A 23,079-nucleotide genomic window follows, 5' to 3' on the forward strand; every position below is an offset into this window, starting at 1 on the left:
CTAAGGAAAAATCCATTTTATCTCATGTCAAAAGCGAAGGAGGGGTCTATTCTCATGTCACGGGTGAGTGGCAAATAGGAGGAATCTGCATGTTTGCATGGTCAGGTACTCTAGAAACGCCTATTTCATTCAGATGATCTATTTTTAATATCTCAAGGAGTTTTCATCTTGTTTTGTATTTAGGAGGGGGACTTTTTTGAGGGAGAGAGGCTTGTTTGCCACTAGCCCAGATCAATCAATTTAAAAGAGTTACAGATCACCACAGACAACATGATTATTAGAGAAATAGAAAAGTTCAAGTTTTATATTCACCCCTAAGCCTAAGGATTCCTGGAATCCAGCTCTGCTGTAGCCTCTTCACTGGCCTCTGCTCTTGAATTTGGGATGAGCCACATGGGCTCTGCTTTGTGCACAGGGACAGCTACAGGGGACCCTGCCCTGCTCCACGCTGATGAGCCCCCCATGCTCTTCTTGGCTGGTTCCAGCTGGGCTTCCTTCTCTCTGTGAAAGGGAACTTCTGAATGACCTGAGCAAAGTGTCTCCTCCTTTGCTATAGGCACTGAGATGCATTCTCAGCTACTCTTTTCTTCCAGCTTCCATTTTCTCCATACCCATTCTCCATTTCTCCAGTCCTCAGTGTCTTCATACTTAACATGCCAAAACTCCTCCATTTTTGACCTGAGCTAAAGGATACACACCAAGGTGCTGGTGTTGCAGGAAGAAATTACAGGTAACGAGCACTGACAACTCATCACAATTCCCTAGCTGCAAGAGGAGCATTTTCAGGATGGATCCACAGCCTCAAGCATTTGCACTGGTTTAAATTGGCTGGGCTGGGTGCAGCCGCCAACATCTGAGGCTGCAAAATGAATCCCAGCTGCTCAGTATCAAAGCAATCAGCCCATGATGAGCATCATCTTGTTGCTGTTACACTAGCACTCAACCATCAGCACCCATGCTAGGACCAGCTACTTGGTCTGTATACAACAACTGAAGTTGAAATTAAACAGCCAGATCAAGAAAGGAGCAGGCCAGAGGGAGCTGCCCCCTCACTGGCTTTGCACTTAGATATATTCTGTGTGTGTTGGCTGGGCCAGGCAGCCACTCTAGGAAAAAGCATTTCACAAGGGTGTGGTTAGCATTAGTTAGAGAGTTCCTCTTTTCCAGAAGTTCTTGACAGTCCCTTGCACATAGGTACCAAAATGTCAGGAATGCTCTCATATAATCTCTTTTGAGGGTTCTTCCCTCCATAAAAACAGAGATGACTGAGGCTGGGGAGGAGGTGAAAAGTGGTAATTCTTCTCCTCAGTATTAAGAGACAGGAGGTAGGTACMAATGTTGCACCCTTGGAGGTAGATACAGTTTTTGTTTTCGCCCAGTTATTTGTCCAGAGGGCTCATTAATCAAATGAGGACTAAAAAAGAAAAYCAACTTTTCCTTATTATTTAACTTGACTTTTCGTTTCCTTCTTTTATTTTAATTAGAAGTTTGTGATTTTCAGAAMTAAAACTCACCTGCTGACTTCAGAAAGGGCATTACTTTTCACAAATAAGAATATAGCTTTTTTCAGAGATATCTGTGGARAACTGCAGTAGTTAAACATCTCAGCTCTGATAATTAGATACATCTGTTACAGAAAATTAGTCTGAGYCTATAAACCACTTCTGCTCGGCCAGGTGCAAATAGGACCAGCAAACATTTTGAAACTGTACAAAATGGGGTATAAATGTGCAGCAACAACCAGAAATGTGGTATTTTAGGTGACCTCTTATGTCTATCTGTTTCCTGTCACTGTTTTCTGAGCTGGCAAGATGCTGTGTTCTCCATGTCTTGTTTGCACTGCAAAGTATTTAGATGCAGAAGCCACAACAAGATTATCTTCCATCTTGCACACAGCAGTTCCACTGTATTCTAAAATCTTCCTGAATGATAGATAATGATCAAGACCTAATTACTCTAAGATGTTCCCTGCATACAACACTGCAGGGAGCCACACAGCACCATTCCTACTTGTTGGAGCTACAAGAAAACTTGGATTTCTGTTATTTTCTCCTGAGGAAGGCAGAATTCCCAGGCCATTTATCTTTTCCCAGCAGGAATGGCAACAGCGACTCTGCAGCAGCAGTTATGGGATCACACAAGTGCTTGGACAGAAACCTTTCTCCTCCTCCCCCAGCTAGTTTTGCTACGAAAWCTGCAGTCTAAGTTATGTACTTTTGCAAGATTTTGCAGCACAAATTATCAATAGTTATGACCACACCATACATTACGGGACTACCAGTCATTAAAAGCCTTCTTAAGTGACATTGCTGATCAAGAACAAACTGGAGTAGACAATAGCCAGGATTCTGCAGCAGTCCTTCTATCCCACAAAATATCAGGGTTCTTGCAGCTTGAAATTAACTTCTTTTGCAGAAGTTAATGACAGAACTGGTATATAACATTTGCAGAACATTTTCTTGCACATTACCTTTAAGACAAAGCAGTGATCTGTAGGTGCCTTGTACTTCACTTTATGTTGAGTGCCATAATAAACATTGACATTCTCCAACTGAATGAAGCAGGCCAGATCCCGGGATGTCTGCAAATGAAAATCAAGAACACTCTTGTGAGAAAGAAAAAGATTTTGATGCAAAATTCATTGAAGGAAGAAGGTCAGTACACACTGGGCATAATATGGAACATGGCAACACTTTGCTGCTGTTCTTATTTTGCTGTGCTTCAGTGCTTTATGTGCAGATTTTGGTTAAAGACAAATAAAGACTGAATAAAAGAAAAATAATAGTAACTTTAGTAAAACACATACAGACCTAACAAAGCTCTTTGTTCTGAGAAGAGAAGGAAAGTTTTGGATTGTAAATTGCTTTAGGAACTTGCTTTTCCTTCACATTTGTAACTAATGCAAACTCTCATCAAACAAGCTCACAGCTCAAGTATTCTGCTTTGAATTTTCTTAAATTTCCTGGCACCATTCCTTTTCTGTTTATCATAATATTTACTTGTTCATAGTATGTTGCTGAAGTAATGAGGTGCCTGCTGCTGGCATGCTTTTCTGTGCAGAAGGATCCTGCTCCAAAGCCTCCCTTTTCCATCCTCTGGAGCAAAATGCAAAAATGGCCGTGTCAATTGGTGACTGCTGGCTAAACCGAGTAATCTTGAAATAGTGGGGAAAAAAAAAAAAAAAAGCAATAAATCCCATAATTCGCTCTCTCTCTATAGCCAAGATCAAAAATAGAGCTTCTCTATCACTGCAGGCCCCCTGAAGTTCATATGATTTTGTCACCGACTGTGATTTTCCAACACTGCAAGTTCCTTCACAGGCTCAAATCCATGCTATAGAATACAGAGTTGTTCCTTTCCTTTAGGAAACTATTTTTGGAAATTAAAATTAATGTGCATGCAGTTATTTCCTTCAAAGTAAGGAACAAATCTTCATGCAAGGGGCAATCAAAGGCACTTATTGCTACTACTCTGCAATTTTAACATGACCAGACAAAACAATATTAATTAACAGAAAACACTTTTAAAATTGTCAGCAATTTGGATTCAGCTGTTTATGGTCCTGTCCATTAGCAATGCTTTTTAAAAATTATATKCAAGTAGACTAATGCTGAAGAAAGAAAATAATATGAAAATGTYGATGGGTGCCTCATCTTTTTTTAAGAAAGCATGTGTGCAAAATTATCTGAAAGTGTCTCTGCATTTTCAAAGGTCTGCAATGTTTTTATAGCCAACACAAAGTGCCAAGGTACGTCAGAATCTTAGGGTTTTTAACAAAAAAAMCAAAAAGAAAACATGATTAKAWGATGAATTTCTGAACAGCTGCAGCAGCTGAAGGCATTGTCCACCAGCTGTTTGTTTCTGTACCTCAATGCAGGATCACTCCAGCCCCTCTGCAGGGCTCTGAAATGTCAACACCTCCCAGCACCTGCTCACCTACCAGAGGTTACCATCTCCCCAAAAGAGATCTCTACCTGAGCCCCAGCTCTTCCAACACATGGTCCATTCATTGGCTTAAATCACCATTAAATGTAGATTTGGGCTAAAAGTCTTTCTCTGGGCTGGCTGATTCATGGATGTTTGCATCCTTTTGCTGAAGCTGCTACTGGAGCGAACAAATGACTGTGGTACCATCTTGAAGAGCTATGACTCTCTCCTAAAGAACTTGAATCAAGGTCCTAAACCACTATGCCTGGTCAGGCTGGTAAGGTGGTGGCTTCAGAGCACTCCCACCCTTCCTTACTACAGCTCAGTTATAGACTGGGTGGTAGAGAAGTGTGATGACTGGCAGGCAACAAAGTCTTTAACCCAAACAGCTGTTCCAGGGGACTGTGTAACTCCATCCTGACTACATTTGCAGAATATCAACTGAAAAGCAAACCACTTCCCTTATCTTAACTATGATGGAAAGTCTCTGAGGATGAAGAAAAGGTTGGGGAAATATCAGTATGTTTGTTTGCCCTCCCTAGGCACTATGCYGATGGCCATTAGGGGTGGCAGGCTACAATGACATGTCCTAGATGGCCTTTTCATTTGACCACTCATATGCTCTTTCCTCTCTTAAGGGCTTTCTAAATAGAGTCCTAATTCCTTATTAATACAATGTTGTGTGCGTGCAGGATGATTTGAGGACAATGCAGCAGAGTCAAGTAAAGTCACAATAAATTGCTGTGAAAGTAGCCAAGCAATCTAGAYCTGTGCTTCACTGAGGTTTGGTTATAAACACGGGTCCCTGGAGCAGCAGCACTGAATGCCTCTATGAGCCATCAACCGTTCCCTTTTCTTCCTTGTAATTCAGCCAGGGAATGGCAGGAAAGTTTCACAGCGCAGATCGTGACAGTGATCAGCACTAGAATTCCTCCACCATCAGCACTAGAATTCCCCTCTAGGGCAAATCTGAAGCACTCACAGAACTGCAGGCAGTAGTGCTTTGCAAAATAATGAAAACGATGCACTATCCCAAAGCAGTCACCCCACCTGCCCAGCGGAAAAGCACAACCAGCCGCCCRCACAGGCAATGTGCCCAGGACTCCTTTGCTTCCCCGGGGCTGGCGATTCAGGCTCTTCAAGCACTCTGCTATAGTAAATGTCAGTGCATGTAATTCCATCAAGTAGGTGCCTCTGTCTCACCTCTTTCTACACAAAGGGCAGCTGGAAAAAGCAGTAAAAGACGCAGCGTATTCGCTAGGTAAAGATCACTGGAAAAMAGATGAATGGCATTTCTGCTTGGCGGTTACTAGCGCAGAAAGTTCTTATCAAACGAAATCAGATTCCTCTTTATTTCTGACAGGAAATGAGTTTACTTGAAAATTTTTAAAACATCTGCGACTCTTCCACAGGGAAGCTGCATAAGTGAAGCATTATTTGCAGCATAACACCAACTGGCGGGTGCTGTGTTGTTTTTCTTTTCCCCCATTGACTTCTGAAGGATCGCTATTCCATTAATGCTTTTATCCATGCAYAGAAATCAAAAGGAAGGGAAACATGACAGGATTCAGTGACAACACTTGAGTATTTGCACAAGTGGTGTGGCCAAAGTTAAAACAACATCAACAAAAAACTCTTAGAGGCATCAGATGCTGCTCTTAAAATGTCACCTTGGGAGTTCTTCACTTTCACCTCCATGAATTGTTTTATGGCTAAAAGGCTTATTTTGCTTCCTGACCTTGGTTTTTCCTTTGGGTACATAATAAATTCCAGAAGCCCGTAGAAGAAAATAACGCCTCTTCCAGGATTTTCTTCCATCTTCTTTTAAATAAAGGGCCCCTTCAAGCTCTGGCACAATGACAGATGTCCCGCAGAAGCTTTCCTATGTGACAAGAATAATATTACACAAAAAAAAATGGATTTAAACAAAACTCATACATAGCTGAATACTCCCTTTAAAACCACGGATAATCTCTGTGACAGTGAATGTATGAATATGTGAACTGCAGTTATAAGAGAGCTGAATACATTAGACAGGTAAATTAAAGTTTTTCAAACTAATGTGGTAACTTGCCTTTGCAAGTAAGGTGCTCACACTGGAAATGAAGGTCTGCAAAAACCTCTTCTCTCTCAAAGGTCAAGTAAAAACCTAAAGTAAAACCTAAAACCAAAGGTTTTAACTAGACAAAGATGCGTCCAGTGAGGGCAGCAGAGGAGAACGCTTGGTACTGCTGCTGTTGCTTTTTCATTGCTGCTGTATCTATAGGCTCTGTGGAAAAACACTTTTTAAGAGATTGTCCTTACATAGCTAGAAAATAGCTAGAGAATAATGTCTCTCAGTCTTTGCTTTCACTTTCAAATGTTAGCATGTAAATGACGGTATTTGCAAGACACTTTGAACATATACACTCCTTTGCTTGAAGGACCTACTGCTGAGCATTTTTAATGCCAACAAAACTCATGTTCTCATTTAAAAGTTACCCAGACTTCTGCTAGTTGAGATTTGGTGCCCGCATGATCAGACAGTGCTTTGGAAATGGGAATCTCCAGGCACTCTGAGAACAGTTTAATTTCCTAAACTTTTATCAAAGCCAAAATGCATGCCCAGGAGGACCGTGACTTTTTTTTCTTATAACTCTGGATTTTTCTCTCTCAAAGCACACAACTTAATTAAACCTTCAACAGGGAAGGCACAAGTCTAGACTTCCTGAAAAAAAATGCAAAGGTTCTTCTTCTGTTTTAGTACAGATGTTAGTGTTGGGTCATGAGAATTACATCTACTTCTCCCTCAAAAAGCAGTAGTTCTGCTACGGACCAACCTTACTAGCAATACACAGTCCCATGCTGCACAGTATTTCTTTACTCAAATTCATATAACATTGTTTTTACWTTTTTACTTGTACTTTATTACTTTAATAAATATAAATGTAACCCTAATATACAGGGATAAAACCACATTCTTAGCAGTGAGCAGCAGCTGCAGGGGAGAAGTCGCAAACGAAGCTTAAGGCACAAAACGGCTCTTCCCAACCATCACAGAGCTTCCTGTTGTTACCCATTTGCCCACAAAGTGCTCAGCCTGTTGCTGCAGGCAGATGCAGATGGAAGCAGGGGTTTGGCAATGGTGGCATCATCAGCCTAGAAAGCTGGCTTACCTCCAGTAAAGCCTCTTTGTTTTTCTCATTCATTTCTCTGCTTCCGTTCTTCCCTTTGTTTGCCAGGTAGAAATTCTGATTAAGACACAAAAGAAACTGATGTTAGTTATAGAGACAATAGTACAAACAAGTAGATGGCTGCAAGCCCATTCAATAGTTATTTGGCCTTTCCCCACTGGCAGTCCAAATAATAGATATGAGAGGCAGATGTTTAAGGAGTCCTCTTCTTATTGACAACCTAAATCACAGGCTGCCTGCCCATGAATTTTAATTCTCACTTTGAATTTAATTCAAAAAGAATATAAAATTACTTCTGCCTTTATACATACAGCCTCCTACAATATTAAAAACACTGGCTGAGGCCTTGTTTTTATTTGACCATTTTTCTGAAGCAATGGTTTTGATTTCAGCATTCCAACCTGCGCAGCCTCCTGTATTATTACAGAGGTGTTAGAGAACATAACATTATATTGCACACTGATGCTGACAGAGAAAAAGCAATACCAAACCCAGACGGTATTTATTTCTAGCAAGTCATTTTGGTAGTTTGCCCTCCTCCGTGCCTGGTGCTTTGGACAAGCTTCAACTCTTAATTTTAACAGCAAGTGCTTCACTCAAAGTCGCTTCCCCCTACTTTTACAACTCACTTCCTGCAAAACATTTTTATCTCATGAAACAGTTGAAAAGCATAGCTGAAAATCCAGAAGAAAGCAGTGTACGGAGTGGGCACCACAACAGCGTGGCACGTGCAATCCAGATCACCGCTTGGAACACAGGCCTGGATTCGGGAAGGGGCTCCTCGACCCTGGGAGAGCAGCTCTGTGATGGGGCCGCACGTTGAGGGCAAAGCATCTTCTGCCCAGCAGCCCAGGGAGCTGAGAGCCTCGTGCCTGCTCACGGCTGCCTCCATTCATCAGCTCCAAGGGGCAGAAACAGTTTTGCCCATGTCTGCACCGCACAGGAACTGCACAGGACAGCTATGGTTTGAGGCACGCGGGAAGCAAAGACGGGGATCTGGGAGTTAGGCCAGGCCTTGAGGGACATTTGGAGAGATGAAGACACACAACAAGCCCTCGTGCTGGTCATCTTCTAAATGAAAGGCTGGGCAGACCAGCAGGTTAAGGCTGCAAAATATGTGGTGCAGGGGACAGTAAAAGGCCTGTAGAACAAAAGGTAGTAAAGCAGCAAAACCTGCTTTCTGCAAAACAAATGCAAAAAGACCCAGTAAATTTTGAAAGGTATCCACTTAAAAAATATTGTAATTTTGTAAATTTGTCAGCAATTCTGCAGGAAGAAAAGCATCAGAGTTTATCTGACGTTTCATATCTCCCCACCTTTTTTCTGTTGGTGATACACACCTCAAGGTTGTGAGAACGTAGCAACATATTTACATGCAGTTTTGCCATGGGACTCAAAGGCTAGAGTGCACCACATCACCAAACCTTACCAAAACATTACCAAAAGACTAAGAAGGGACATGCAAATGAAGGAAGCAACATGCTGTCACCACACCGTATAAAACAAGCACACGAGCCTGCCATGCCAACACCCTGTGTTTATAGCAAAAAAGCTTATCTGAAGTGAAACTTCGCTTCTCCACACAACCACATCTCCTTTCTCAAGCCGTGTTTTGAACAGCCCAATGCAACACTCGGGGCATAGGGGTTTTGGAAGGCACCAGGAGAGGAAGGGGAAGAGGTATGAATGGTTTCAAAAGCAGTTCTTTAAAAACTGCTTTCTTAAAAATTCACAGTAAGTAAGTCAGGCGGAGACCTCAGAAACTCAGGCACCTGCAAGTCTATCTATAGCACCGACATGAGAAGGAAACTGGAGTTTCTAACAGAACAGCCACTCGTACTGGGAAACAGGCTAAAATTCTTATATAGGATTGACAGAGCATAAATAGCCTGGGCACATTTTTATATCACTCATCTGCCTTGATTGGACATCAATGTACTGATAGTAAGAAAACAAAGCTGCTTAGATTAGAACCGATTCACGTTCAAGCATCTGGCATTTATTTAGCAAAAGCACAGACCACCCTGTGCCTACACAGGCAATAGTAAAGAAATAAACTCTGTAATGACATTCATGCTAGATCACCAACAAAGTAGTTTTTCATTAGGGAAACAGGGCTCTGTCACCCACACCAACATAACACAGATGAACGATTTCATCTTTCACTTGTCAACACACATTTCATCCATTACTGACTACCTCCCTCATGTCTCTGCCTTCCTGGTGTCTGCAAGTACATGATGCTTATTACTTGCCAGTGGCTGAGGACCTGGACAGCAGATTGTGTGCTGTACTTATTTTCTCACTGTGTGGTCCCCTATTTTTGATCAGAAGCATTCATCATGTAGGAGACAACCACACGTGTCCACCAGAGGTCATTCCAAGCCACAGTAAGAGGCAAGCTCTTTCCCATCCAAAGACACCACCGGGAAAAACATGCTTGATTTAGGAAATTCAGTCATAACTGTGACAAGATTTAGCTACAGGCAGCTCTCTGAATGAGTCCACAAATGTGAGAATTAACTGGGTATTTTATTTCCAAAAGAAGGTGTCACTCTCAACAGACAGTTGAGCTTACTCAACAGGATGGATCCATCCTCTTTTGGCATGGTAACTTAGGAGTATGAAGAGTTGTTTAATCCATTAGTAGGTTAGTTGCTGCAGAGAGGAACAAGCACAGGGTTTTGCTGAACTCATCCCTGTGCCTGCAAGCACTGTGGACCTGCTGAGGCCACCAGGAAGCCAGCTGCTCTCCCGCATCCTTCTGCCTGATCCAGGCTAATGCAGACGGGCACTGCTAGCCAGGCATGACATCCTTGGGAGACATTGTGCCAACATTTCCCCATGCTCATGCAGGCCAGGGAAGGACAGTAGCAAAACTAGCTGCTGACCCACCTATGGTTTTATTTTATAGGGAATTCCATATGGACAAAGAGAACTCCTGTAAAGATTTCATAGCCAGTATGAGTTAACTTGGTGCTTTGTACTGTACTCTGCAAAATCCACCAAGTTTATTCACATAACCTCTCCACTTAGCCATTTCTCGGTTGTGGAGACAGGCAAAATAATCAGGTCTGCTGTCTGTCCACTGTATAATCCTCAAACAACAGCAAAAGAAAATAATGGTTTTCAATTTTGAATTAAAAAGAAAAAAATCTCTGTGGTCACTCATAAGCAAACCAAACTTGGATCACTGCAGGAGCAGTACCCCTAGCTACTGCACTGCCAAGCCTCCTGGGCCATCGCCCATATCTCGGCACTTGTAAAAATGCAGAGATGAATTATACTAATAGAAATATATAATATGAAGTATAGTAATAGAAAAAGACATTAAGATCCCTAAATATTGGAAGAATGGTGAAAAATACTTCTCCTCTCTCTTTTCAATTTATTTATGCATTTGCCAGCCCACTGAACAGTCATTTACAGACTGAACAGTCATTTTCAGAAACACTTCTGTTTCCCATCACAGGGTAACAGTGGAGAGAAAAACATCTGATTTACAGAGTCATTAATGGCTGGAGAAGTCATTAAAAATAAAAGAATCACCTGCTGGATACCAAACAGATTTAACTGGCTTCAATATACATATCTGAGAAAGCCAGCCTATTAAGAAAGACATTACAAATTTTTACTCCATATCATTTTATATCCATATCCATACTGTTCAGTAATTTAGTTGGTGGAAAAAACAAAGCATGAATTCAGTGTTTGAACTCTCTGTTGGAGGATACAGCTCAGCTCTTGGTTTATCAACTGGAGAGCAGAAGCAAAAAGTACTCACTGTATCTACATTTTTACCAATTTATGTAAATACTGTACAAAAACATTACATAAGAATGGACAGCACATGCATGTGGTGTCATTTACACTGTTTCATTTTTTCATCTGCTTCTATCCACAATAGAGAAACAGAGAAAATCAAAAATCTTGTAAGCAAAAATGAAATATGCAGTGATCTAAAAGCATGACTAACATTAAGAGTTGGGAGTTTGGATTCAGCTGTACCTTACAAACAACCTTGCTCAAATGAAACAAACAGTTTCACAGTGCTTCCTATATGTTTCATTTTGTTATAGTCTCTTTTAGCTGAGAATTACTCTGAGCTCTTTGAAAAGAGGTGTTGAAACCTGAAAACCTTCCGTTTCAGAGCATCCTTGCACCACGTGACAGAGCGTCACCTCTCCTATGTTAAGAGGTTTTCTTTATTTTCATGTGTACTGATACATATTTCTGTTTCACTCTTTAGTTGCAGACTCGTGACCTTCTGTGTCTGTAGACGAGTCACTGACGCCATTCGTGGAACAGTTTTTTACTGTGAATTCCCTGCGGGGTAAATCACATTCCAGCGAGGAGAGGGTGAAAATGTGCCTGGCATTGTGAAGAATGAGAGACTGCGGGGCTCTGCCAAAGCTTTTTTTCCTCAAAATGCATTCCAAATGCTTTCAAAAATTGTTCTGAGAAACAAAGCTGCGATAAATATTAGATAGGACCTGCATAACAAGAGTGAGAATCTTCTGTAAACAGACACTAGCAGAAGCTGAGGAATATGTTGCAAGCATAAAAATAGAGGATAACTCCTGCACTTCATAACCTTAGTTGCTCTTTAGAAAATGAAATGTTTAAATAATTGTTGTTTATTCTATATCAGGTGCATGTCTAGTTCTAGTGGTACAGAAAGACATGAGGAATATTAGCACAGATCACTGATCTCTTCCAGAGCTCCACCAGTGCTGATGGTGGTGCTGTGTTTTAGCAGTGCATCTATATATTTTATAGTTGGGTTTTTAAAGCACTAATTAAATCACTAATTTGTCTACAAATAGTAGGTGTCTGACCACTCTTGCAAATTGCCTACCTCTTTCTTCTAGAAAAAAAATCACAAGTTACCAAACTGAAGCTTTCATCCCTGCAGAAAACCTCTGACAGAAGGAGCACTAAATGGGAGCACAGCGAGGAAGGCCAATGCTGCTGGCCAGTGGGAAACCACTCTGTAATTTCTGCACTCCCCGGATGAAGCAACCTCAACACAACCTGAGTGAGGGGCAGGACGAAGCTGAACGTGTAAGAATGCACTACCAAAGCTCTGGATTTCAGTTTCTCTTGGTTGCACAAGCATTTCTGTAAGCAGGTAGCTCCATGGTCACCTCTCTGCCACCCACCAGCTCAGCCTCTGAGTTGATGTACTCAGAGACTCACTGCAGATGGTATATTCCATTTTGCCACGTTTTGTAATCCAGCATGAGCGCTGGCTGTACAATACTGATTATTTTCTGCCAAAAGGAAGGAGTGCTGATACGACCGCACTGCTCCGTACGCCTCACGCTGTGTGAATTTACTGAGCCTGACAGGTGGTGAGATGCTATCCCTGCCCAAACAGCATGATGGTCACGACTGAGGCAGCTTCCCCCTGGGCTGTTCACGTTAGGGCTTATCACAGAGGTGATGACGCTCAAGGACTGCAAACATATCCTGAGCAAGCTCCCTGTAAGCAGGATACAGTTAGGATCTTAACTGAGTTTGTTTTGGGTCACGTTTATTTCTAATGGTCATTGCAAGCAAAATAGATAGAATTTCCCCCAAAGATCTGCTCCTCACAAGGTACTTCCTGACCTTGCCCTGAGCTGTGGCAAACAACATTACTGGTGTACAAGTCAAATAAGACCACCTAACCACTGCTACAACTTTTATGCTATAGAAAGTATGACATCCTGTGCTGTCATGTGTATTTTCCTTCCAAAGTTGGCTTTTGCTGTTTAATATTAATATTTACAATAAAAAGTCAACATGAATCCATGTACACTGCAGGGTAAGTTTTCTTTCCCTTCTGTGGTTACTTTCTATGTGAATGAAGGAAACTTCCTCTCTGCAGGTTTTATTTGAAGCATCGACTCAACTGAAAAAAAAACTTCCCAGCTGAACAGCTGAGTGAGCTTTGCTGCCAAATTATATATTTTAATCTTTTTTTTCTCCTGCAGTGAAGGATTGCTTATTTTTACCTTGCTCTCCTCAGGATTGAACCAGATATTAAGCAAACCAACAGATATGTAACAAGGCAAARAAAATCACCACCAGAGAATCCAGCACCTGTATATACCAAAGTCTTCATAAACATGGTTGCTATTGCACATAACCAGAAAACAATGATTTTTATATATATATGCTATATAATTTGAAGCTGTCCTCATTTTATAGAGTCATTGTGCATAGTGTCCTGGTTACCCAAGTCTTTTTTTCAGTCTTCCAGGTAAACTTTCTCTGTAGTGCTCAGCATTCTTTTCATGTAGTTTCAAGTACAACTGGGAAAAATAAGACCTGCAAGGAAATGCTGATGCTTCTCTGTGGAAATGGTGGTGGATACTACAACACTGACAAAAGTCAGATTTTTACCACTGTCCCATCTCACTCCAATTCTAAGAGCTGTGCCTAAGCAAAAACTCGTACCCAGGGAGAAATACTTGCCTTATTTTTTACCATTAAAGATATGACTTTAAAAATATTAACAGGAGAGAATAGAAAGMACTATTTTTCACATCGTTCAACTTTTGGATGTCTTTTTTGCTTCAAATATGCATTTGGCTTTCAATAATTTAGAGCTGAGAGATCTAAACCAATAGAGTAATATGCAACATATGGACTAAGTAACATAACTGCAGACTGTTTTCCAAATATCTTGTTACCTTACCTGGGGATTTTTAAATAAAGCGTATTTTTCACTTTTTTCCAAAAACAGAATCTTATTCTCAGTATCTCGAGTCCAACCTGAGAGCACTTCAACAACATTTTCATGGTCTTCAAAAAACCTTTCTGGAGGGACAAAAAGAAGATAATGTAAGACACTCAAACTCCCTCTCTCTCAAGGCTGCAGATGGAAATTTCTGTTTCTGAGTGAAAACACTAGCTGATGTTCATTCCCTCCCTGTTCTCTTTTCCATCACACAGAGGAGAGCAAACCACATGAAAATAGTGTCTGGTGGAAGCACAAATCAGCTACAGCCCGTGATTTATGCAGCACTGGCATCTTCTTGGGAGTCCTCCTGCATTTCTGTGCTGCTGCTCAGAGACTGTGAATGGTAGAAACTGTGTCCTGACAGGAGAGTTACACCAATGTCCCTTAATGGTGTCAATGCTTTTGTGAGAAAATGAACTTTCTTAATCTTTTTACTGAAACAAGTGAAAAATAGCTCTTTGTCACCAGGAAAAAGGCTGTGCACTCAGAATAAATCTTTTTCTTCTAGGCAACCATATTTAAAACCAGAAACAACAGAACCAAGAGAACAGGAAGGCAAACTGCTAAACCAATGTGAAGATCTACTCTTTCAYTCAGCGTATCAGCAGCTAGAAATCTCACCAGAGATGTGGGAGATCTCATGTCAATTCTATCCCTTATTTTGCTGATTTGAAACCAAACTCATCACTCAGAAAAGCCACCAGGTTATGCTGACATTAGGTAACTCCTGGCCTCTCCTTCTGGAGTTTTATTTTTATGAAGTATTTAACAGTCACATAAATCCCCTTTGGAAGAAAAAAGATGTCAGAATGATTTCACAAGCAATTTTGGAAGGGCCTAAACTGCATTTCTCTACAAATTCAGTATCTGTGAAGAAAAAAAAAYTACCCAGGTCAAAGTTTCAATATGATTTTGGCAGTTTTCTCTGAACAGCTGTACTCCCTTTTCAGTGGTCTCTGCTGACCAYATTTCTCAACAGCCTAGATTGGCTTGGTGTAAGAGGAGATAACACAGCACATATTTATGAGCTTTCTACAATACGGCTTGTTGTTTTGTCATGAGTTCAGTGTGACCCTTCAGAACTAACTTTTGGGAATTAAACCACTGCCAACTTTTATGAGCTACAGACTAACATCATGGCCAGTTCATACATAAATCGCAACTTCTTAACAACACAAACTTTGTTGTCCTAATCCTTTTGTGTTAATAATACTTTTCATTTAACAGTTAATATTTCTCAAATAAACTGGAAATATAAAGTATTACAAAARCTCCAAGTAATGACTTGAAGGGTAAAGAGTATCTTATATTTCAGGATAACTATAAAATAATTCTCAAGATGTAGGAGCAAACCTACCTATCTAGAGTAGTTACACTGGGTAACAGAAAGAATATAATGACTTAATAGATATATTAATTTTGAAGCAATAAATTCAGTAACAGCATCTAAMTTGTTCACTTAATTCCGTCACAGCGCAGCACGAAGTAATCAAACAAGGTCTGGGATTCTGAGGACAGAGGGAACGGCATGCAGTTGCCCTTAAAAAATATAGTAAATTCAGATAATGTGCTTTAATATGTAAAACATATTTTAAAAAATGGGTAGAAGTTTCATATCAGCAATATCTCRTCATCTCTTTCATTTAGATGCAGAAAGATTTTACAGGAGGAAGATACCAGTTTGCAAACCTTTASGTGGTATGGAACATACCTAGTGCACATGTTGTCCTATATGTCAATGCCAAATCATAGATCAAAGAAAGGTGAATATGGGAGCAAGCAATAAGGAGGCAAAATTTTATTCTCTCACCCTGTGTTCTTTAGTTAGGAGTAATTTCTGTCACATTCAGCTTTGTTTGATTTCCAGTCCCAGGCTTTTATTGTATTAAAGATATGATCTTAACATCACTAGGGGGTCTTTTTAAAAGTGGATGGTTTACGCTCTGTAACAAGGTAGATACTACCCAGTGTTACATCACCATCTCACTACTGAAAACATTCATTGTATTTTAAAATATGCAATTTATCTAAAAGTACAGCTTATTTTAATTGCAACAATTGTTTGTCAGAATATGACTATCCATATCCTGTCATAGATCTTCYGGAATGTCAATTCACTAGTCTGGAATATTTGCTAGATTTGCTTCTCACAGGGAATGTAATTTAGATCATATTCTAGATTACATTGAGATTACACTCTTAGATTCTAGCATGGGAAGCATGTAAAAAGGAAAAGACCATCAAAGACTGCCTACTAAGCATCCTGAGAGCAATAAAGCTATCTGGAACTGCCAAAGATATAAGAGGAATAAAGAATAGCTACATGGTTATAATTTTGAACAAAATGAACTGCATTTTGCTGCCTACTGGACGCAGAAGAAAGAGTATGCACCACTTAATCCAAATCAAAATCTCCTTCTGCAAACAGAAGGGCTCCATTCCCAGCTCATTTAGACTATGGGCCAGGCACTTGCATTGGGAATTAATACATAGGAGAAATGTTACTTATCARATTTCCAGGCCTGCCCAGACCACAGGATGCACAGTATCTACCTGCTCCATGTTCCCTGCATCACTCACCGATTTGCAGCTCCGGGTACATTTCATAGAGACACCAGTCCACGTTGCAGTCGCAGTGGGTTTTCTCAAAGAGATTGTCCAAAATGTCCCGTGTCACCTGCCGCTCGTCCACCATCAGTGACTTTGTGCTGTTATCGTACATGTGCACCTTGACAACCAGCTGGGCAAGGGGGCACAAAGAGCCACTTAATTTCAGAAGCAAGTAAAAGGCTAGTCTGAATGTGCTAGCGTAGATAAGAAAGATTAAGGCAGGAGGCTATTACTGTTTCAAAGGCACCCTGTCCCACTGGGAGCTGAGGGAATAATAAAGCTTGGAAGCTTTCACATTACGCTACCATCAAAATAAAGATCTTTTCTTGAAAAAAAGGGAAATTAGCTTGGTTCTTTGCAGGACTTCAGGAAAGGTGAAACTGCTATGGAGAGAGAGTCTCCATAGAGAGAAACCCCTAAATCTACTAGATACTCAGTTAAGGAAAACGCTTGATAGKGTAATCACAGCAAAAGGATAGTATGTCCTTAAAGGAGACTAGAAAYGTGGAAAGGCATAATTTTGTTTTAAATGAGGTAAACACTGAGGTATATAAATTCCTCCCCTTGTACTGAAAACAGAGGAACATTGTCTACAGAAGCTATACATAGAGCATGAAACTGAACTGCTGTATTGAGAGGGCTTCTTCATGTCATCTTATTTAAATATCCCCTTATTTTACAACAGTTGTATAAGAGGCTTTGGTGCAAYAGAGAGAACCTCTGTTAAAGTTGAGTTAGAAGCAGAAAGTATAGTTTTTCTCCTGGRAATCCTCACTGTATCTGGAAAGGCAAATAAAACCAGTGCACTTGCTCTGATTCCAATCCTTGCATATATTGCTCTGTAAAATAAGCAGCTCAGCTGTAGCAGAGATTATAGAGAAGTGCTGTACGTGCATAATCTAAAACACATTTGGGGAAAAATGAGATTTTTGTCTGGTTATAGTGTTTCAATTGCTCAGAAATATGCAGGCAACTTCCATCTTTTTCCAAGACAGAGAAGAGCAACTTTCTTTAGTCTTTAAACTAGCCTGGAATTCAAATATGACAGAGCAATTTAATTATACATGTTCACGTATACATGTACATAACAACAAACCAGTTTCAAAGAAGTAGCAGTCTTACTTCTGCTTGTTGGTTTCAATTATTCAGTGCACAAAAAGAAACAAAAAAGTCTATGAGAGCCATCTCAAATCYGGATACCCTCAGATTTACTGGAAGCATTGAAACCTTCTTGGAAGACCTTCATCTCAAGCACTTCCCATCTCCTATTTGAGCACAACTGAAATGTCACAACTGTTTCTCCTTTGCACCCATTTTTTTCARAGTTCCTGAATATCTGCAGGTGTTATTGAGTTCAGCTGGAGTCRTAGGATATCCCTATGTCACACATTACAGTGAGGTACACTACAGTGTGTACAGATTTGGAAACACCCTTGTGATGACAGACAGGGCATATTTACAGAACACACTGCAGGGCTGACACTGCTTGGAAGCTTTTGTTTTCCTATTTCTTGGTCTAAAGCCAGCTCAGGTATTTTTGTAGACTGCTGCACTGCCAYGAAAGAATATACAATAACATGCACATTTATTTAATTTGGATTTGCTGTCTCTACAGCCATGACAAAAGTGAAGTTTAATACTTCTGGAATTAGCACAGTGCAAATAAGCAACACTTCTATGTACATTCATGTCCTATAAAGCAATGTATCAGTACTGCGAACTTTGCCCCAACATTGAAAAATTAGATAGAGCCTTTTGAGTCCCTCAGAAGACCCTAAGACTAAGACCCTCAGAAGTAGCAGTCTAGAGACTTCTGTACACTCAGATGACCAGACAGCTCCACAGGATATCTTTTGATGTTTCAAATGAAAGGCAAAATATGAAAAAGACTAATGACCTTAGTAAGAACTTTATTATTGAGAATAATGACAATAGATACTCAGTCATAAACTATTATGGTAGCATTTCACTATTTTAAGTCCCACCTTTTTAATTTTGGCTTCTCTCAGTTTCTCCAATGCAAGTTTAATCTTCTCAGCTTTAGCCTGTGCCTCTTGTTCTTCCTGAAAAGACACAACATGTTCATTACACTTTTTATTAAATAAGACCAACAGTTTTACAATCACTTGAAAAGAGTTGTTTCTTGCTATTTATATGCAGAACATTGGGCTTGCACTGTTGCAGGCAATCCCTGGCTTTCCCTCCAGCCTGAAGGTTTGATTTAGAGGCCAAATGCTTCCTTTTGTTGTCTAGTCATGCAGCTCTTCCATGATCAGTTCTTCATATGCTGCAGGAATGCTTGAAAAATGAGCTTTTCTCTGTTTGCATATGGGTCACAGCTGATACATAAGAGAAGATGTGGGAAGATCTAACCCAAATGAAACAGTACTGTGGGTGCAGCTGCTTCTAAGAAAACTCCCCTTCTCAGCAGGATTTAGAGAACTAGAGTTTTTAGGCTCTTCCTGAAAACCAGGCTTGCAATATTGCCACTCAGTTTAGGACTGTTAAATAAATTCACTTGAATTCCTTTGCTTCATACTCACAAGCTCCTACTGCATATGTACTTCCAGAGAGGAGCAGAGTCTTCAGCTGGGTGAAACCATGAACTTTCAATGTGGTAAAGGACCCACTCACATTAATGCAGCCACAATGAGAGACCMACAATGAGAGACCTTTACTGTGAGGGTGACAGAGCAGTGGAACAGGCTGCCCAGGGCGGTTGTGGAGTCTCCTTCTCTGGAGGTCTTCAAAACCCGCCTGGATGCCGCCCTGTGCCCCGTGCTTTRTGTGTCCCTGCTYGAGCGGGAAGGTTGGACTAGATGATCTCTAGAGRTCCCTTCCAACCTTAAACATTCTGTGATTCTGTCTTTTCTTTTTCTGTAAGACCAAGCTCTTTGCTTACAAATGAATGAGTTCTGTGATCCAAAAGTGACTGATATAAAGATTCTGACCATTTCTTTTTTGACATCCCTAGTCCAACTKCCACCCCAGGTGATCTGCAGAGTTTGAAAGGTACATTTGGGGCATCAACTAACTACTGTTTCTGGTGCTGMACTGGACTGTTCATGCTACTAGTGTGTCTGTTTCTTCCCAGCATTAAATCCTTGCTTCTCTTCACTGATCTGAACTGTCACAGTTGATCTTTTTCAACTCCACACTTCCCTTCCCTTCCCTTTAGAGAGATGAGAATTTGTGCTGTGCTCCTCACAAGAACATTCATCTTCCAATCAGTATCTGTGAGAGGTAGTTCTTGCCCTGCCTCCACACAATTTTTTTCTGTGTTACCTTCTCCCTCCGTTTGCTATCTAAAATCACCATTTATTTGCCCTAGGACAGTAAGAAGGCCAGGACCAGGATGGCTGTAGCTTATGAGAGATGCAAGTGCAAGAAGCGTGTAGGTCTAACTGGGCATTGTCACTACAGCCTTCCTCAGACACATTACAGATTACCACAGAATCATAAATAAATAAATAAATAAATAGAGTTAAGAAGGTTACCTTGTTCAGCCACTGCCAAGAGGCAGATTCGGCGATTCAGCCATGACTAAACTACTCCTGACAGACAGACTTCTTAAGGCACCAGACACCTTTCCATTTTGTCACTTTTGGATACTAGCCTCTCATGGGATGTCAAAAATACAAGGGGAGGTGTGTGACCTCAAAGAGATGGCTTCAAGTGTGACTGCTGTTGTCAGGTTCTCCACTATGAATGTCAGACAATCAGCTCTCAAGTCTCTTTTCCTTTTTCTCCATCAGACAATGAAATCTGTAGTGCAGCAGCACCACAGCTCAGAGATGATTAACTCTGAGCACTCAAAAACAGCRTCTGTCCTCCACAGAAAGGCTGAATTTTCTACAGAGAACAGACAGCCTTTCAGCCCATGCTYTTCTCCTTCCCATCTCAAAGCATCTCTCTGCAAGAGGCAGGGAAATTTGTTTTACCAAGAGGCTGGSTCGATGCAGGCAGGTTTCTGCTGAAAAGCCTTGGCAGTTGGAACTCAGCCTGCCTGTGAGCTGTGCTGAACAGAGTCCACCCATTGTACAAATCTGTGCAAAAGATTTCTCATCTGAGAGCTTTTTCATAACCTTTGCCTTTCTCAATATAGAAAAAGAAATTAGCACAAAGAAAATAAATCATCTGGTGAAAAATATTAGCAATGTTAAAGACATGCTTTTGACAGGCTGAAGATTTGTTTTCCCACTGCAACTTCATCATCACCTTTTCCGAATCTTCAAATAGACACACATAAATCTCATCTAGATAATGCCACAGAAAACGTACACGGCGTATTTAGCTTAAGGATGGCTTTAAAAGGAAATGTCAGAGTTGATAGAAATTTATGAAACTACTTCTTTAAAAGAAATAATCTTATTTTTAAATTTGGAAGGCTTATAYGTTAAGTAATAGAGTCTTGGTATTACAGGTTTAAATGGAATAACTTGCTCTATGTTTGTTTGACTACAGACAGTCATAAATGTTAARCAAAATATCAGTCATGATTTGCTCAAAAATTACCTATCAAGAAACCTGGCTAAAAGGAATGTGGATTTTAACAAAACAAAAAATACTCCATTTACAGCTGTACTTCATTCTTCTGAGCAGAAGTGTCATGACAAAGCAAATATGTACTAACCAAGACAGTAAATATTAGTCAGTTCTTCTGTATTTCATTTTAAATGATTATTACATATCATCCAGCACTGCAGCTTATATAATAACTGTACAGGCAATTTTGTGTATGCCATACAATGGGGAGGCCATCAATATTTGAATATCACCCATATCAGAGATTGATGAGGGCTTTGGGAGAAAGCAGAACTTCTTGAGGGAAGCAGCTTCTGCAGACAGGTTCCTTGGGAATGCCTCTGGCTCCTCTTCTCATCCTTCTCTACCCTCTCCCTGTATCCATTCCCTACAGGGCTAGTTTCTGGGAAGAGACCAGAAGACACTTCTAGAGATTTAACTTGGCCCACAGTCTCTTAGGAATGCTTTAGTTGAGGGAGGCAGAGGTGATTTCCAGATATATTGTTCCACAGAGAATTCCAATCGTGTTTACCAGGTATATCCTTTCTTTCCTTGCAGAAACACCCTCAGAAATACCTAACCATCAGGTATTGCAGGATGCTAGYTAATGGAGAGTTACACACAGGAGAGCTACCCGTGGCCTGAAGCTATAAAAGCAGAGACTCAGTTAATGAAAATGAAAGTTGAGCACCGTTGACTGGAGTGAGCTTTAGCTCACAGAGTCATGGATGTGTTGGTTGGAAGGGAGCTCTGGAGGTTTGGTGTCCAACTCCCTGCCCAAAGCAGGACTACCAGCAACACCAGATCACATCAGTCATGGCCACGCCTGGAAAGCCTCCAAAGACAGAGAATATGTGATTTCTCTGGCTCACCTGTTCCAGTACTGTACCTCCCACCAAAGTAAAAAACCATTCCTCTAGTGTCCTGTCTGAAGCTCTAAAGCAACACCACAGAGCTGTTGTCCCTTGTTATGTCATACACCACTACTGAGAAGAGTTTGACTACATCAGTCCTGTGGTTAGTCTTAAGCATTCTAAGTTATCATTCGATCACCTCTCACCTTCCACTGGCAGACCAAGCAAGCTCCACTCCCTCAGTCTTCCTACGCTGGCTACATGCTCTAGGCCACTGTCCATCTCCTTAGCTCTCTGCTGGACATCCTCCAGTATCTCCATAGCCAAAYAGGATGCAGTATTCCAGGCCTCCCTAGTGCCAAGCAGAGAGCAATAATTGCTTCCCACAATATGTTGGCCATGCTCCTCTCTAACACAGTCCAGTTCCCCTTGCCCAGGTGACCTTGCATTACTGTTTCACACTCAATGTGGYATCCAAGAGACCTCCAGCTCCATTTCAGCAGGGCTGCTACTCAGACACTCCTGGACTGTACAAATTCATGCTTTTCTTTTTCACCATGGGTGCAGGACTTTGCACCTCGTCGAGTTTCTGAGGATTTTGCTTATTTCAGTTCACATCTGTTGCAAGCTGTCTCTGCTCTGAAACTCTGCCATTCATAATGTCAGGCAGTTCCTTAAAACCATTCTCAGGATATTTCCAGATGATTCTTCTGTCAACATTCAGATCATTATGAAAATGTTACATGTGAGCCCCAGTATCAATCCCGCTCCACACTGGCAGTTTGGTGAATCTTCAGCCCACTTAACAGGCTTCTCTTTCAGCCCATACTTCCAACACAGCCTATTTAAAAGCTTGATATTTCCAGGTTAATATGGGAATATGCCTGCAGGACATGGAACTGAACTTTTCTTGACAACACCTCTTGTATCAGTTACACCAGTTACATAAAAGACTTCCGTTTCTGAAATGGTCTAGCTGCTGTTTTTACAATATTGATACTCTTTTAAGATAGGAACTTATCTTTGAGATATAGAAAAAAACAAAGTTCCTCCTTCATGTTTACAACTTTCATTCCTCCAATACAGCACTGAAGTTTTCGTACCCCAAATGAAACTTTATCCAATGAGTTGCCTTTTAGCATGATCAGAACAGTCCATTTCCAACTGAATTTCTGTTCTTTTTGCCAAATGTTTGTGGTATGACACTAAACACAGAGGCAGCAATGATGTTGAGGTTATACATATTCAGCTTATGTGAACT

The 23,079-nt window shown here is 40.8% G+C and overlaps 1 protein-coding gene across 1 annotated transcript in view; it reads right to left on the reverse strand.

Annotated features, from left to right (window-relative positions):
• APBB1IP (amyloid beta precursor protein binding family B member 1 interacting protein) overlaps window positions 1–23,079 on the reverse strand; it is a 39,530-nt gene that overhangs the window by 11,144 nt on the left and 5,307 nt on the right. Inside the window, exons 4-9 of the mRNA XM_026048801.1 lie at window positions 18,426–18,503; window positions 16,411–16,570; window positions 13,786–13,907; window positions 7,083–7,157; window positions 5,666–5,809; window positions 2,471–2,581 (exon numbers count right to left, since the gene is read on the reverse strand). Coding sequence (XP_025904586.1) covers window positions 2,471–2,581; window positions 5,666–5,809; window positions 7,083–7,157; window positions 13,786–13,907; window positions 16,411–16,570; window positions 18,426–18,503 — 690 coding nt within the window. The remainder of the gene's footprint in view (window positions 1–2,470; window positions 2,582–5,665; window positions 5,810–7,082; window positions 7,158–13,785; window positions 13,908–16,410; window positions 16,571–18,425; window positions 18,504–23,079) is intronic.

This window comes from Nothoprocta perdicaria, unplaced genomic scaffold, assembly GCF_003342845.1.
Source record: "Nothoprocta perdicaria isolate Ctin4 unplaced genomic scaffold, notPer1 scaffold_57, whole genome shotgun sequence".
Taxonomy (NCBI): domain Eukaryota; kingdom Metazoa; phylum Chordata; class Aves; order Tinamiformes; family Tinamidae; genus Nothoprocta; species Nothoprocta perdicaria.